Below are 16,009 nucleotides of genomic sequence, written 5' to 3'. Positions count from 1 at the left end.
TGCATCAGTCACATGCGTCGCTTGACGCATGTGACTGATGCGCTGTACAACGGATGACAAAGAACAGAAATCTTTGTCGGACTCCGTTGTGTGCGGGGGACGGGAGCGCGAGGGGGCGGAGTTCGGGGTGGGTGGAGCCGAGCAGAGCCGTGGCACTGAGGACAGTGCCGTGGGGACTGCAGGGCTTGGGACAGGTGAGTGTGTGTACATGCTGAGTGCGGGAGGGGGCGGAGCCGAGCGGGGAAGTGTCAGGCTCCCTGCACAGCCAGGGTAAATATCGGGTATAAGCAAAGCACTTTTTGCTTGGTTACCCGATATTTATCTTGGATACCAGCAGACACCGCTTAGCGCTGGCTCCCTGCACACGTAACCACTGTAAATATCGGGTAACTAACCAAAGCGCATTGCTTGGTTACCCGATGTGTATCCTAGTTACGGGTGCAGGGAGCCAGAGAGCATGCGCAGCAAAATCCTACGGATTGCGCTGCTCAAAAAACGTTTCCGGCTGCATTGCTCCCGCCCGGCGGTCAGTTAAAAAACGACTGACCGTGACGCAGCAGATGCAACGCAGGGTCATTAGTCGCAATCCGTCACTAATAGAAGTCTATGGGGGAAAAACTGGATTCCTGCAAATTATTTTGCAGGATACCGTAATTCCTCAAGGCGACGGATTGTGACTGATGCAAAACAACGGAAGTGTGAACCTAGCCTTAGAGAGGAGCACAGAGTCCAGAGGTGCATATTTCTGTATCATTATACTCAATTGCTCTGTTGGGGATTCTGCCTGAATACTGTTTTTTAAATAACCTAGGGGCTGAATGAAATGTGCACCGTCCCTTGGCTTCAAAAATGATCCATAGGTATTATAGGAATATGAGTGAGATGTGTATGGTTTGTGTGCAGAATGTATGACATGTCAGTATACTAAATCTGCGCAGCGTGTACAGTATATCACAAAAGTGAGTACATCCCTCACATTTTTCTAATTTTTTTTTATTCTATCTTTTTATGGGATGACACTGAAGATATGACACTGATACAATGTAGTCAGTTACAGCTTATATGAGAGTTTAATTTGGTGTGCCTGCTACATAATTCAGCACAAAGCAATTAATATCTAAACCACTGGCAATAGAAGTTAGTACACCTTTAAGTGGAAAATGGTCAAATTGTGCCCAAAGTGTCAATATTTTATGTGGCCACCATTATTTTCAAACACTGCCTTAACGCTCTTCGGCATGAAGTTCACTAGATCTTTACAGGAGACCCTGGAGTCCTCTTCCATCCTCCATGACAACATCTTGGAGCTGGTGGATGTTAGAGACCTTGTTTTTCTTCACCTTCTTTTTGAGGCGGCCCCACAGTTGCTCATTAGGGTTTACGTCTAGAAACATGCTTGTCCAGTCCAGCACCTTTACCCTCGGTTTCTTTAGTAAGGCAGTGGTCATCTTGGAGGTATTTGAGGTTGTTATCATGTTGGAATACTGCCATGTGGCCCAGTTTCCTAAGGGAGGCGATAATGCTCTGCCTCTGTATGTCACAGTACATGTTGGTATTCATGTTGGCTTTGTAAGCTTTCTTGTGCATTATCTTTAGAACAGACTTCCTTCTGGGAGGACAACCATGCAGACCAGTTTGATTCAGTGTGCGGCATATGGTCTGAGCACTGACAGGCAGACCCCCCACCCCCAGACCTTTATCCTCTGCAGTATTGCAGTGGCAGCACTCATAGGTCTATTTGGATGTTACGCTGAGCATGTGCTCTCAACTTCTTTGGTCCACCATTGCGAGGCCTGTACTGAATGGAATCTGTCTTATTAAACTGCTGTATGGTCATGGCCTCTGTGCTGCAGCTCAGTCTCAGGGTGTTGTCAATCCTATAGCCTAGGTCATCTTTATGTAGAGCAACAATTCTTTTTTTCACATACTCAGAGAATTCTTTACCATGAGGTGCCATATTGCACTTCCAGTGACCAGTATGAGAGAAGTGTGAGCGATAACGCCAAATTTACCACATCTACTCCATATTCACACTTGAGAGCTTGTAACACTGAGTCACATGACACCGGGGAGGGAAAATGTCTGCGTGGGCACAATTTGTCCAGTTTCACTTTGGGGTGTACTCACTTTTTGTTGCCAGCGGTTTAGACATTAATGGCTGTGTGTGTTGAGTTATTTAGAGGACACCAAATTTATAGTTATACAAGATGAACACTGACACTGTACATTGTATCAAAGTGTCACATCTGCAGTGTTGTCCCATGAAAAGATATGATAAAAATTTACAAAAATGTGAGGGGTGCCCTCACTTTGGAGATATACTGTATATAATTATTCTGTGACGCAAGTGCTACCTCTATCTGCCACTTCTTTGTGTGAATTTGTTCAACATGTGGCTAAAGGGTGAGTGACGTGTTTAACACGTATCTAATGTGTGAGTGACATGTGTCTAATGTGTATACAGATGGGTGAGGGGTAAGGCAGGTAAAGAAATCCTTTGGGTATAGTCATTTTAGTGACCTAAATGAAAAGTGAAAGTTTTGATCTGTTACATGCTGCAGTGGGAAATGTCAGGGAGTGTTCCTTCCATGTGAAGGGTCCTGGGCTCTTTACACTGGATCCTCCCCTTCCCTCTGTTCCTGAGTGACGGCTCTAGCTGTTGTCTGAACTGACATTACAGCCATCATACAGAGGGAATGCTAAAGATTTCTAAATGGGAATCTGAGGACAGACCCAACTAATTTAAGTGATCAATCCATTGGCATCCGATTACTTGGATCTCCCTGATTACTACAATTGATAGGCATGTGGATGCTGGACATATCCTTGTAACAGTATTTGTTTTTAAACTATAAGAATTTGTTCCATCAGTCTTGACATTTATTTTACATCTCTTTAATCATTCATTTTATTTAAAGGGTTTTTCCACAGCTACATATTTTACTGATGGATCAATGGTGGTCCTAAAATAGAAGAAAAAACACTCACCAACTAGATGACTGCTTCTCTTTCCTTTCACGGTTTGTGTTCAAACCTTATAGTCTCCTTGCTTACTCTTCCAGTTGGGGATGTCACATCTGAGCCAGAAGATCTCATTTTCAGCTTATTTTGAACATCACTGCTGCAGCCAATCAGTTTCTATTGATTGGCTGCAGTATTCAAGAGGCATCCCTTGCCTTAAGAGGGATGTCATGTGATTGCTTAGTCTAGTGTTTAGTGGTCACATGCCTTCTGCCAACTGAAAGAGGAAGCAAAGTAAGAAAAAATGTCCACAAGGATGGACAACTTAAATGAGTCCTTTAATTGTTAAAAAACAGTATTTAATTTGGAGAATGAGCACCGGTCCTTGAGTTTTTTTTGTATGAGAAATATGGAGTACAGCATTCTCTGGGCACTGCTGCTTTTTTATTCATTCCATAGACAATATCTCCACCTGGTGGTTAAAAGTAGATACTACATTTATAATGTTACATACTTCAGCAGAGAGGATACTGTTGTCTCTGTGCTAATCCAGCGTTGGTGACCTGCCAGTCAATTCCCATGAGCCTACAGTGGGGATTAAAGGTTCCCGAGCTGGGTGACTATCTACGAGGAGGAGACAGAATTGTTGTGTGACTCTATATAGGAAGGTGACGGAGACAGAGCACAGTCCCCTCATTGTGGAGAAGCAGAGGCTGTCACTAATGATTACTTGTGGACCCAGCATTGGTTCAGGAGCTACCTAAGCATGGTGCACATACTGGTAAGTTTTACCATTATAACTGCAGACTAGCTATGGAGATAAGCAATGCTTTTAGTCTCCTGTAGTAGAGATGTGGCATGGATCTTGTCTGAGATGTCATAGATTACTGTTGTGTGCCTGAGACAACCTGAGTGAGGTCAGTAGCAGCTCTGCAACGTTGTTACATGGTGGTTGTTGACATTCAGTCCTGTGGGCCACAAGAGTACGATGTTATAGCTGCATATCAAAATGTGTGACATTCTGTGTCATCACCCCATGCTGTCCTCTGTTATTGGTCATATACAAAGATATTCCCCTAATACAGAGGAGTAGGAAACAGTCATACTAGTTGTGGGTGCATGTATTTAAAAATTATCATTTTATTTATCCACATAAAGATTAAAGGGAGCTTGTCGCGTTATGCTTGCAGTCCGAGCTGTGTCAGCATGGTCTAGAGAAGGAGAAGCTGAGCAGAATAGGTTTACTGGAAAAGATTCAGTAGAACTTGTTTGTAGGCATATGACTCCAGTGAGCTGTCTTACTAGTGATTGACATACATCTATGCATGCATAGTAATACAGGGAAGACTATCGATCACTGAATAAGACCTCCCACTGGAGTCATATACAAAAAGCCAGGTATTTCCCTCAAAGATGTATCCTGTTCAAAATCTGATCATCTGCTCCTGTTCTATAATATCCTTCCTGCAGATGAGTAACATTTTCAACAAGACAGGTTCATTTTAACTGTCATTAAAGAACTTTCCCACTAACTTAAATGTGTGTGTGTGTATACAGTGTATATATAATATATATAATATATATATAAACTGTGTATATATAATAATATATATATATATTATGTATATATATTATATATATATATATTATATATACTGTATACACATACATATACACATATATATTATATGGTGGTGGAGTGTTTTAGAATACTCACCTACTGCTGGTCTCTCCAGTGTGCAGCGCCGTTCTTTTGTGCTTTTTTGAGATGTCTCCTCCATTCCAACTAACCGGATCACGATGCGTGAGCCCGGAAGTCTTTTTTACAATAAAAACCCTATGGTGCCTTGTTCTAACGATCCATAGGCTTACATTGTAAAAGCCACTTCGGGTCACGGAGAGTGCAGCGTGACATGGACAGTCTGCAGAGGTGTGATGTCACAGAGAACCAGAGAGAGCAGCGGTAGGTGAGTATATTAGTGACTAAAAAACTTAGTGGAAATAGTTCTTTAAGTACCTTAGGTGACGCCTGGATTGCATGCTCATGTGTTACCATAGAGCATCACAACATATCTATGATTGCCAGTAGAAACATTTTAGACATTGAGATGTGGGACTAAAAATAAAACTGCATTTAAACATATTGGATTTATGACCATGCCACTGAAGAAATACAAATAATGGCATTTGTGACTTTATGATCCAAATAAATCTTTCATAATTTAAAAGTTATTTAAAGATTAGTAATATTATTTGTCTACTTGTACAGTCAAGGCCAAAAGTTTTGAGACTGGCTCAAGGTTTAGTTTTCACAGAGTTTGCTGCTTCAGTTTTTAGAGTGGCAATTTACAATAACTGTAGATTGTTATAAAAAATGATTAGATGCATTGCAAAAAAGTACAAAGTCACTGCTTCTCATGAAAATTAACTTAATCACAAAACCCCAGATTTCTATTAATTTTCAGTCCACAAAATGAACTAATTACATCATGACTGTGATTTCATTAGCTCAGGAGAAAGTGTTAAACAGGACAAGGCAACTGATATCCTTTTGTCATGCTGGTGAGTTAGAAAAAACAGAATAGTTGTTTTAAAACCATGTTACCTCCATGGAAACATGCATTAAGAGTTTTACAGGCAAGGATATGGCTTCTTGTGAGATTGCCCCTAATTCATTCTTTAAGGCTGCTTTACACGCAAATCGCTGCCCGTGGTGTACAAAATCGCTAGTACCCGTCACACATACTTACCTTTCTAGCGATGTCGCTGTGGCCGGCAAACAGCCTCTTTTCTAAGGGGGGCGGTTCGTGCGGCGTCACAGCGACGTCACACGGCAGGTGTCCAATAGAAGCGGAGGGGCGAAGAGCAGCCGCATGAAAGTCACGCCCAGCTCGTTGCCGGAGGACGCAGGTGCGGTGTTGTTCGTCGTTCTTGGGGTGTCACACGTAGCGATGTGTGCTGCCTCAGGAACGACGAACAACCTGCATCCAAAATCAGCAACGACATTTGGGAAATAGAAAACGTGTCAACAATCAACGATTTGGTGAGTATTTTGCATCGTTAGCGGTCGCTCGTACGTGTCACACGCAACGACATCGCTAACGAGCCCGGGCGTGCGTCACGAATTCCATGACCCCAACGACATCTCGTTAGCGATGTCTTTGCGTGTAAAGCCCCCTTTAAAGGGAACCTGTCACCAGATTTTTCCCTATTAAACTAAAAGAATCACCTTCTGCAGCTCCTGGGCTGCATTCTATGAAGGTGCACCTTGGCGCTGACTCCCCTTCCAGACCCCAAAAATAACTTTATAAAAGCTCCCCGTTAGGTATGTTAATTACCTGTGTTGGCCAGATAGGCGGGCTCATTTTCTGCTCCTGTCCCCCCTCCTGCCGCTGATCGCCATCCTCCTTTCTTGATTTACGTGATGACGCCCTCCATCATCATCCTCGTTGCATTTTCAAATCTCGCGCCTGTGCAGACGCAGTTCGCTCTGCCTGCATATCGGGGGCAGAGCAGAAAACATAGCTGCCCTCACTGGCGCCGGTGAGCTAAATGCGCGGGCGCGAGATTATGGTCGGCGCTGTGCATGACCTCACCAGCGTCATCCTCGTACCCGATCATAATCTCACGCCTGCGCATTAAGCTCACCGACGCGAGCGAGGGCAGCTATGTTTTCTGCTCTGCCCGTGATACGCAGGCAGAGCGAACTGCGTCTGCGTAAGCCGACAGAACTGCACAGGCGCGAGATTTGAAAATGCAACGAGGATGATGACGGCAGCGTCATCATGTCAATCAAGAAAGTACGGCGATCAGCGGCAGGAGGGGGGACAGGAGCAGAAAATGAGCCCGCCCATCTGGCCAACACAGGTAATTAGCATACCTAACGGCCAGGTTTTATAAAGTTATTTTTGGGGTCTGGAAGGGGGAGTCAGGGCCAAGGTGCACCTTCATAGAATGCAGCCCAGGAGCTGCGGAAGTTGTTTTAGTTTAATAGGGAAAATCTGGTGAGAGGTTCCCTTTTAAGAACATTAAAATAAAGAGAGACATTCACTTGCTATGAAGAAGACATTGGGGCACCCAAGAAAGACTTGCAAGTGCCATGATAGTCTCCTAAAGAGGGTTCATCTACGGGATCTGTTTAACACCAGTGCAGAGCTTGCTCAGTAATGGCAGCAGACTGGATTCTGCACACAGGGAGCCAGCAAACTTTTGAAGGCTTCCCTGGTGTCCAGAAGGGCTGCAAAGAAGCCATTTCTCTCCAAATAAACCATGAAGGACATACTACCATTCTGCAGGAAATGCAAGGTTTGGACTTCAGAGGATTGGGGTAAAAGTTATTTTTTTTTTCTGATGAAGCACCCTTCAGACTGTGAGACATCTGGAAGATTGATTGTTCAGAGAAGTAAAAGTGAGCACCATCATGAGTCATGTGTCATGCCAACAATGAAGCATTCGGGATGCTTTAGGGTTGGCATGGCACATGACTCATAATAGCATCCAGAAACCATTCATGTTTGGGTTGCTTTTCATTCAAGGAAGTGGGCTTACTCACAATTTTACCTAAGAACAATGCTGATGAGCAAAACATTGACATTTTAAGACCAAAGCCAGGAAACTCCCCAGATGCCAATACCCTTCTGAACCTGTGGTCAATCCTCTAAAAGCGGGTGAAGCTGTTTTTTTTTTTTTTGTGTAAATTCTTTGTTCAGTACAAACACCGAACACAGGACCTCGGGTTCGCTGATCTCTACTTATGAAATGCTTATAATTGGATTTCAGTAACCATAGAAACATCAGACTAAAAGATCTAAAAACACTGAAGCAGAAACCTTTATGAAAACCAAAATTTGAGTCCGTCTCAAAGCTTTTGGCCATGACTGTACTTTTCTTAACTTTTTCCAATTTTGCCTTTGTTTAGTTAGGCTTTTGATTAAGAGAAAATATATCATGTATTGTAGAGCAATGCTACAATTTGGCATCTGCTCCCAAGAGGCATGTGCCTCATCCTTGTTATAAGAATTGTATTTTCCATATTCCTAATACAATATTGTCACCCCGAAATATTAAACTTCAACTAAACACACACAAATATTTTAATTTAATATACTTAAAGAGGATCTGTTATTTGCTCCAAAAAATTGAGCTATACTCATATACCTTGTAAAAATCCCTAATCTCTTGGATTCTGCTTCTTATTTCCATTTTGCATTGTGTCACTCTATTGCAGAGATATTTACATTTATGTTTTCTGCAACGCAGTATGTGAAATCTCTGCTTGCAGGCAGCTGGATGTTTCTTCAGTCGTTTTTGAGGAGTGCGCTTCCTGCCCTCCCTTTCAGATGCTGCCAATCACAGCTCAGCAGTGTCTGAGTCTGAAAAACTGTTAGATTATGACCTCTTGCCCATACCATCCAGTGTTCCTTCTGAATCACCGAAAAACTGTCACGATGTGACATAGGAAAGCGAGGGACAGGGGCTCCTATGCTATCCCTCATGCTAGGGGTCCCTAGTCTCTTCCTAACCTCAGGGTTACCCCTAATAGTAGAGATTCCCGAGTCCCATGCCTGGCTAAGCTCCTGACCAGAACTGATCTGATTCCCCCCTGCCACCAGGGAAGGCAGGAGAGATGGAAACACAGATTAGGACAGACAGGAGAAAACCAAAACTCTGTCACAGTGCAAACACACAGGAACTAACAATGACAAAATCAGGAGAAAAGCAAGAGCAGGAAGATAGTGGCAAAAAGACAACAATGGTGAACTCCACAACCACACACATCAACAAGTACTACAACCAACAGTAAAGCCTAGGTCACACGTAGCGACGCAGCAGCGATCATGACGTTGATCTGACCTTATCAAGATCGCTGCTGCGTCGTTACATGGTCGCTGGTGAGCTGTCAAACAGGCAGATCTCACCAGCAACCAGTGACCAGCCCCCAGCCAGCAGCAACGCATGGAAGCGATGTTGCGCTTGGTAACTAAGGTAAATATCGGGTAACCAAGCAAAGTGCTTCGCTTGATTACCCGATATTTACCTTGGTTATCAGCGCACACCGCTTAGCGCTGGCTCCCTGCACTCATAGCCAGAGTACACATCGGGTTAATAAGCAAACCGCTTTGCTTATAGTTACCCGATGTGTACCTTGTCTACGTGTGCAGGCAGCAGGCTTCAAGAAGCTGCGGACGCTGGTAACGAAGGTAAATATCGGGTAACCAAGCCTTTGCTTGGTTACCCGATATTTACCTTGGTTACCAGCGTCCGCAGAAGCCGGCTCCCTGCACATTTGGTTGTTGCTCTGTCACTGTCACACACAGCGATGTGCGCTTCACAGCGGGAGAGCAACGACCAAAAAATGGTCCAGGACATTCAGCAACAACCGGCGACCTCACAGCAGGGGCCAGGTCGTTGCTGGATGTCACACACAGCGACATCGCTAGCAAGGTCGCTGCTACGTAACAGAAAATGGTGACCTAGCAGCGTCGTCGTCGTCGCTGTCGTTGTGTGTGACATGACCATTAGTCTGGATCCCAACACTTAAACAAACCAGCTAAGATAAACTATAGCTGGCAGTAATGGAAGTGTGCAGCCAGCAGATATAGATGGGGAGCAGATGTGATTGGCTCTCCCACAACATGTGATGAAAGATAACTCACAAGCAGACCAGCAGAGATTAACTCTTGCTGGCATGCCTATGAACTACTAATCTGTTGGCAATGCCCAAGTCTGCCTGTGCTGATTACAGACCTCACAGTAGTTATCAGGTAGAGTGTCAGAATCAGTAGTCTGAACAGAACTCAACTACGCCATGACATCTACACTGAGAGAAATGAAGTTCAAATGGACTCGGCACATTTTTCCACACAGTCTACTATATACTTGTGTCTTTCTGTAAAGTCAGACACTCTTGGGAAAAAAGCACAAATGGCTACTGATGCAGGGGTGTTCTGGAGTCAGATGCTCCTGATTTATGAAGAGGCATATGCTTCTTCATGAATCAGTAGGGCCGGACAAATGGTGTGCACCTCTGTGTGTGTCTCGTCACTAATCCTACTCTAGCCTCTGATGTAGTAAGAGTTCTGGCTTGGTGAACGCTGCCCCTCGTCATGCATTTGACGGAGGGCGGATGTCACAAGCCTGTCCCGTCCCAGCTCTGCCCATTTCGTCAGTGTTGGGCGATAATGGTGTGAGAACTCCATAAATCGCATCATTTGAGTGCAGCCGTGAGTTGTACCGAATTTCTGTAACTTGTCAATGCTTTTACACCAGAATACTAGTGTAAAAGCTTTGATGAATCGGGCCCAGAGTTTATATGAAATTAATTTATGTAATTGTACTTTATCGCTCCATTGGGGGTTCTCTCTGAATTCCGTTTTTTTTGTGATTTCCTGCACTATGTATTATCTCTGGCATAGCCGTCAGCTGAGCTAAATTCACTCTTTATGCCAGGAATTTTATTCACTTTCACTTTTACTAAATCCAGAAAACAGTTGTTCCTTTTATTTACATCCCTCTTACCAATATTCACATGACAAGTAGATGCAGATAAATGATAACTGTGGGTGATTACAGGGTCCGCATGGAGTGATGGCATCTTTTACCGAGAACAAATAATTTACGTTATCTCATTGTGTTCCTAACTTTACTTTGATTATGCTGAATTATTCTTCCATTGAATATTGGCTATAACCCACCCCATTTGGTAATGTGTGTGTGTGATGGGTCTGATAGGATCTATTAGGTGAATGGAGCACATGTTTTGAAGCTGGCCTGACATATTAGATCAACTGACTAATGAGGATGAGGTCTCAAAACTGTTCCTCAAATATACTGTACATGTGTTATGTTGGGTATGTTGGATTTAAGTAAGCTCATTCCTTTAGTCCCATGGGAGAAAATCCTCTGTCAGAGATGTCTAACAAAAGATTCCTACCCCCTTACACAATGCTAGACATCAACACTCAACAACTAAGTGAAAAGCTCTTATTGATGCTAGGTACCGTATTTTTTGGACTATAAGACGCACCGGACCATAAGACGCACCCTTGTTTTACAGGAGGAAAATAGGAAAATAAAATTTTAAGCAAAAAATGTGGTCATGACACACTGTTATGTGGCGAGGATCTGCTGCTGACACTGTTATGGGGGTAATGTCCCCAAATTCTCTACTAAGGTACCCCAGCCTGGTAATAATCATCCTGCCTTGTATATACAGTCTCTCATCCTGGTATCGCCCTCATCCTGCTATTTACCGTCAACCTGGCATATGGCCGCATCCTGCTATATACCCCATCCTGGCATATGGCCCCATCCTGCTATATACCCCATCCTGGCATATGGCCGCATCCTGCTATATACCCCATCCTGGCATATGACCCCATCCTGCTATATACCCCATCCTGGCATATGGCCGCATCCTGCTATATACCCCATCCTAACAAATAAGGAATAAAGTTTGGAACACCATTCTAAGTCTGAACTGGGTGCAAAAACCTAAAAAAACATCACTATGGGGAGATAAGGTATGCACACCAGTGACTATGTAAGGGGAATACATGAAATAGCAGAAACTGCTGTGTGAATACTGACTTGAAAAATCCAATAGCTATATGTAAGAGTGAAAAATGGAATCTGCATTACTGCCATGAACATATGAATCAAGAGAAATTTAGCTACTGAATTGATCAATGCAATAGAGCCCCAACACTACGCCAAAGTATTTCTCTACGTTGGGGTCCCTAGCTTGTGTGTGTCCTCTCATGCAGTTAAAAAACTTACCGTGTATGGGAAGCTGAGACCCAGGCTATTTATGCGTATGATATGGATTGGCAATAGGTGTGGTTGGGGAGGGTTCACAAACGAAAAACTACTAACAAATAAGGAATAACGTTTGGAACACCATCCTGGCATATGGCCCCATCCTGCTATATACCCCATCCTGGCATATGGCCCCATCCTGGCATATAACCCATCCTGGCATATGGCCCCATCCTGCTATATACCCCCATCTTGCTGATATACCCCCATCCTGCTGATATACCCCCATCCTGCTGATATACCCCCATCCTGCTGATATACCCCCATCTTGCTCATATATCCCCATCTTGCTCATATACCCCATCTTGCTCATATACCCCATCTTGCTCATATACCCCATCTTGCTCATATACCCCCATCCTGCTGTATACCCCCATCCTGCTCATACACCCCCATCCTGGTATATGGCTCGCATCCTGTGGCACATAAAAAAAAATAAACGTTCATACTCGCCTTACCTCACTCCCTGCAGCATCGTTCCTCCTCCTGTCTGTGCTAGCAGCAGCGCTGGAGTGTGGAGCCGGCCATGATCTCTGCATCACCGAGATATCCTCCTGTCTGCTGGCGGCGGCTGCCTGTGGACACGTGCGCACAGCGATGACGTCATCGCTGTGAACACCGCTAGTCTTCACACAGCCGCCGCCGCCAGACAGATGGACATCGCGGTGCTACAGGGATCGTGGCCGGTGAGTTATACTGATTCACTGCACTCCGCGCTGATGATGATACGTGGGGGGGAGTGAATACAGCCGCACATGATCACTCCAGGCTGTAGTTGCCAGGGGTGATCATGCGGGCAGGCTGTTTAATATGCGCTAACCTCCCACCCACATGTCAGCGTGCATATTAAATGAAGCGGGTCCACGGGGTCACGGCAGGCTGCTACAGCCTGCTTGTGCCGATGACCCGCACCACCACAGCACCCTCATTCCCGCTGCCCTATATTCAGACTATAAGACACCCCCCCACTTTCCCCCAACATTTGGGGGGGGGGGGGGGAGTGCGTCTTATAGTCCGAAAAATACGGTATATTGCAAATAGCACATGACGTTGGCATAGTGGAGTCCTGGTGACCCCTTATACTGCTACCATACCCCCACCCCCAAAAGCTTAACCCCTTATTGAAATGACCACAGACACATAGTTGGATGAAATGGCCACAGCAGCCTTTTATTTAAACATAACTTATAATAACATTTATAAAACAAGGGGTTGTGGTCCTCGAAGCTCAAACAATCTGGTGATCACCCAATACTCCGATCCTACCTTCCCCCTCAACCCCATTACTCCCAGCCGCAACCACAAACTCGGGAGCACCAAACAAATATGAGGGAGAAGGGTTAAACCACCAAGCACGGGAACCGACCCCACCAAGCCGATGTTCCCCCATGATCACCAGACCACTCCCCAAGCCAGTAATTAACGGGGGGAATTCCACCTCCATTGGGACCCCCCAATCCAATTTTCTCCAACTTCGAGGACCCCACCCCCACCACCATAACGAGAGCGCTTTGACCCCCTCAAACGCTCGAGACCCCCCCTCTACCGGACAATGCCATGGCCCGCTCAATACCCTCCTGGATCCCCAACGACCACAAATCTGTTCCCACTGCATTCAGGTGAACCCCATCTGCCAACCAGTAATCCTGATCCACCGCCTCCAGGTCAAAATGACGGACCGCCACCCCCCCATTCCTCACTACAAAACCCGAAATGGCCCGATTTATTTTTATATGGGTCTTATTCAGCCTTTCAACTGACCGAGCCCTACGCCATGTCCGTCTCGGGACAATCTCTGACCAGACCGTCCAAAGTCCTGGTACAGCCACCCACAGCCGAAGTAAATCATGTTTGATATCTCTGATCAACTCCCGGCCCGCCACCATTCCCACATCATTTCCCCCAACGTGCAAGACCAGAATATCCGGCGCCCGGTCCAAACGCATTGCCCTGTGCACCTCGGGCAACACCCGCATCCACCGCGTGCCCCGGATACCCAACCACCGGATTACCGCCACACTTCGTGCAAAGCCCAGCTGACGACCCTCCGATCGAATGTCTGCCCGGATCGTGAGTGGCCCAATATCCAGACCAAACGGGAAAAATCCCCTGTAAAGGAAGACAACAAAAATACATTACAGTACCATACCATAACCCAACAAATCCAAAACTCCCCACCTCACAAGCCAAGCTAAGGGCGCACATAACTCAAATATCTCCTGGATTCCCACCGACCTATCCTCCGTACTACCTCCGGACTCAACCCGCACACCGCCGCCTCAGTCGCCGCTCCAATCCTAAAAGAATGAGGCGCATAACAACTAGGATCCAGGCCAAGACCTTCCACACACCTCCGGAAAATTGCCCGAAACTGATAATTCGACAAGAACGAACCATCCTCATGACAAAGCAACGGCCCATCTACCCGCGGTCCCAACCCCTTAAACTCCCGTAAACACCGCACCGGACACATTGCCGATTCCGCCACCATCCCCAGTACCACCCGCCGTCCTCTGCCGGATTGATCCGTCTTGGACCTCCGGATCCAAAATTCCACGCTGGTGTCAAATAAAAGAACATCTCGCGCCTGAATCCCCCCGAAACCTTGCCGACTAACCGCCACCAGTTCCCCAATCCGGAGCGCTCCGAAAAACGCAAACGAAAACGCCAGACGAAACAAAATAACCTCAAAAACAGACGAACACACCGCACTCAGGTGGGCCCCCATTCGCTCCAATAGAGCAAAAGACACTGGCCTCCTTCTATCCACACAACTCTGCCCCCGCCGAAACCCCCTCAACGCCTGCCGCACCAAAAAGCTCTTCGTCAAATCCGGCCTATTCCGCAACTTAAAACCAAAAGCCAGGCCCGCCACCACCCGACCCACCTTCGCCTGGGACCAACCCCATACCGACCACCGCCCGATCCACAAGAGTAACACGCCTACCTGATCCTCCACCGACCGAATCAAACCAAAAGACTGCACCCAATCCTCCCATTGATGCCATGCCTGCTGATAAGCCGTCCAAGTCGCCTCTGCCAACGATCCTTTGATCAAATGTCCAACTGCCCTCATACCACACTCCATAGTTCGGGAGGGCACTGCAATCCCACGGGCATCGCCCCCGGCGCCAATTCCCTGAAGCAATCCCACTGGAAACGAGAGACAGCATCAGCAATAGAATGCAACACCCCCGGCACATGCGACGCAGACACACAAGCATTGATGGACAAACAGGCCAGCACTAATCTCCGCAAAACTTTAATCACCGGAGGGGAATTAGCCGAGATATTGTTAATCGCTAACACTACCCCCATGTTATCACAGTAAAACCGCACCCGCCTGTTCCGAAAATGCTCCCACCACAGAGTCACTGCCACTAAAATCGGAAAAATTTCCAACAGCACCAAATTCTTCACCAGCCCCGCCGACCGCCAAACCTCCGGCCATCGCTGTGCACACCACTCTCCTCCAAAATAAGCCCCAAAACCCTGCCCCCCAGATGCATCGGTAAATAAGTCCAACTCCGAATTACCCACCAGAGGCTCCATAAAGAGGGACCGCCCGTTATAATCCGCCAAAAATTGTCCCCACACCTCCAAATCCGCCTTGACGTCGGCTGGCAGACGCACAAAATGGTGAGGCGCTAGCACCCCCGCAGTGGCCATCGCAAGCCACCGTGAAAAAATCCGCCCCATCGGCATCACTCGACACGCAAAATTGAGTCTGCCCAGCAACGATTGCACCTCCCTCAGGGAAAGCTTTTTGACCCTCAGCGCCCTCGCCACCTGCTCCCTGAGAGCGACCACCTTATCCGCCGGTAACCGAAACTCCCACTTGTCCGAGTCAATAACAATCCCAAGAAAAGAAATGCATGTCCCCGGACCCTCTGTCTTCCCCGGCGCCAACGGGACACCAAAACGCTGAGCTACCCACTCGATCGTTGCAAGCAAACTCTGACAAACAACCGCATTCCCTGGACCAACACAGAAAAAATCGTCTAAATAGTGAATAACAGACTGCAAACCCGAAACATCCCTAACCACCCACTCCAAAAAGGAACTAAATGCCTCAAACAATGAACAAGACAACGAGCATCCCATGGGCAGGCATCTGTCAACAAAATAATTCCCTTCCCAAAAACAGCCGAGCAAGCGTACACTGTCCGGATGAACCGGCAACAACCGAAATGCGGATTCAATATCCGTCTTAGCCATCAGAGCCCCCCGT

The 16,009-nt window shown here is 46.2% G+C and overlaps 1 protein-coding gene across 2 annotated transcripts in view; it reads left to right on the top strand.

The window, feature by feature from the left end:
- Positions 1-16,009, top strand: part of LOC142260706 (transmembrane and coiled-coil domains protein 2-like) — an 88,637-nt gene that overhangs the window by 33,233 nt on the left and 39,395 nt on the right. The window contains exon 1 of one of the 2 annotated variants that reach the window (XM_075332057.1): positions 3,595-3,742. The exons of the other annotated variant lie outside the window; for it this stretch is intronic. Within the exon in view, the coding sequence (XP_075188172.1) occupies positions 3,728-3,742 (15 nt within the window). The 5' untranslated portion in view covers positions 3,595-3,727. Of the gene's footprint in view, positions 1-3,594; positions 3,743-16,009 lie in introns of those variants that run through there. 2 annotated transcript variants of the gene reach the window in all.

The sequence above is a fragment of the Anomaloglossus baeobatrachus genome, unplaced genomic scaffold (genome assembly GCF_048569485.1).
Source record: "Anomaloglossus baeobatrachus isolate aAnoBae1 unplaced genomic scaffold, aAnoBae1.hap1 Scaffold_168, whole genome shotgun sequence".
In the NCBI taxonomy this organism is placed as follows: domain Eukaryota; kingdom Metazoa; phylum Chordata; class Amphibia; order Anura; family Aromobatidae; genus Anomaloglossus; species Anomaloglossus baeobatrachus.
This window is presented reverse-complemented; position numbering and strand designations above follow the sequence as displayed.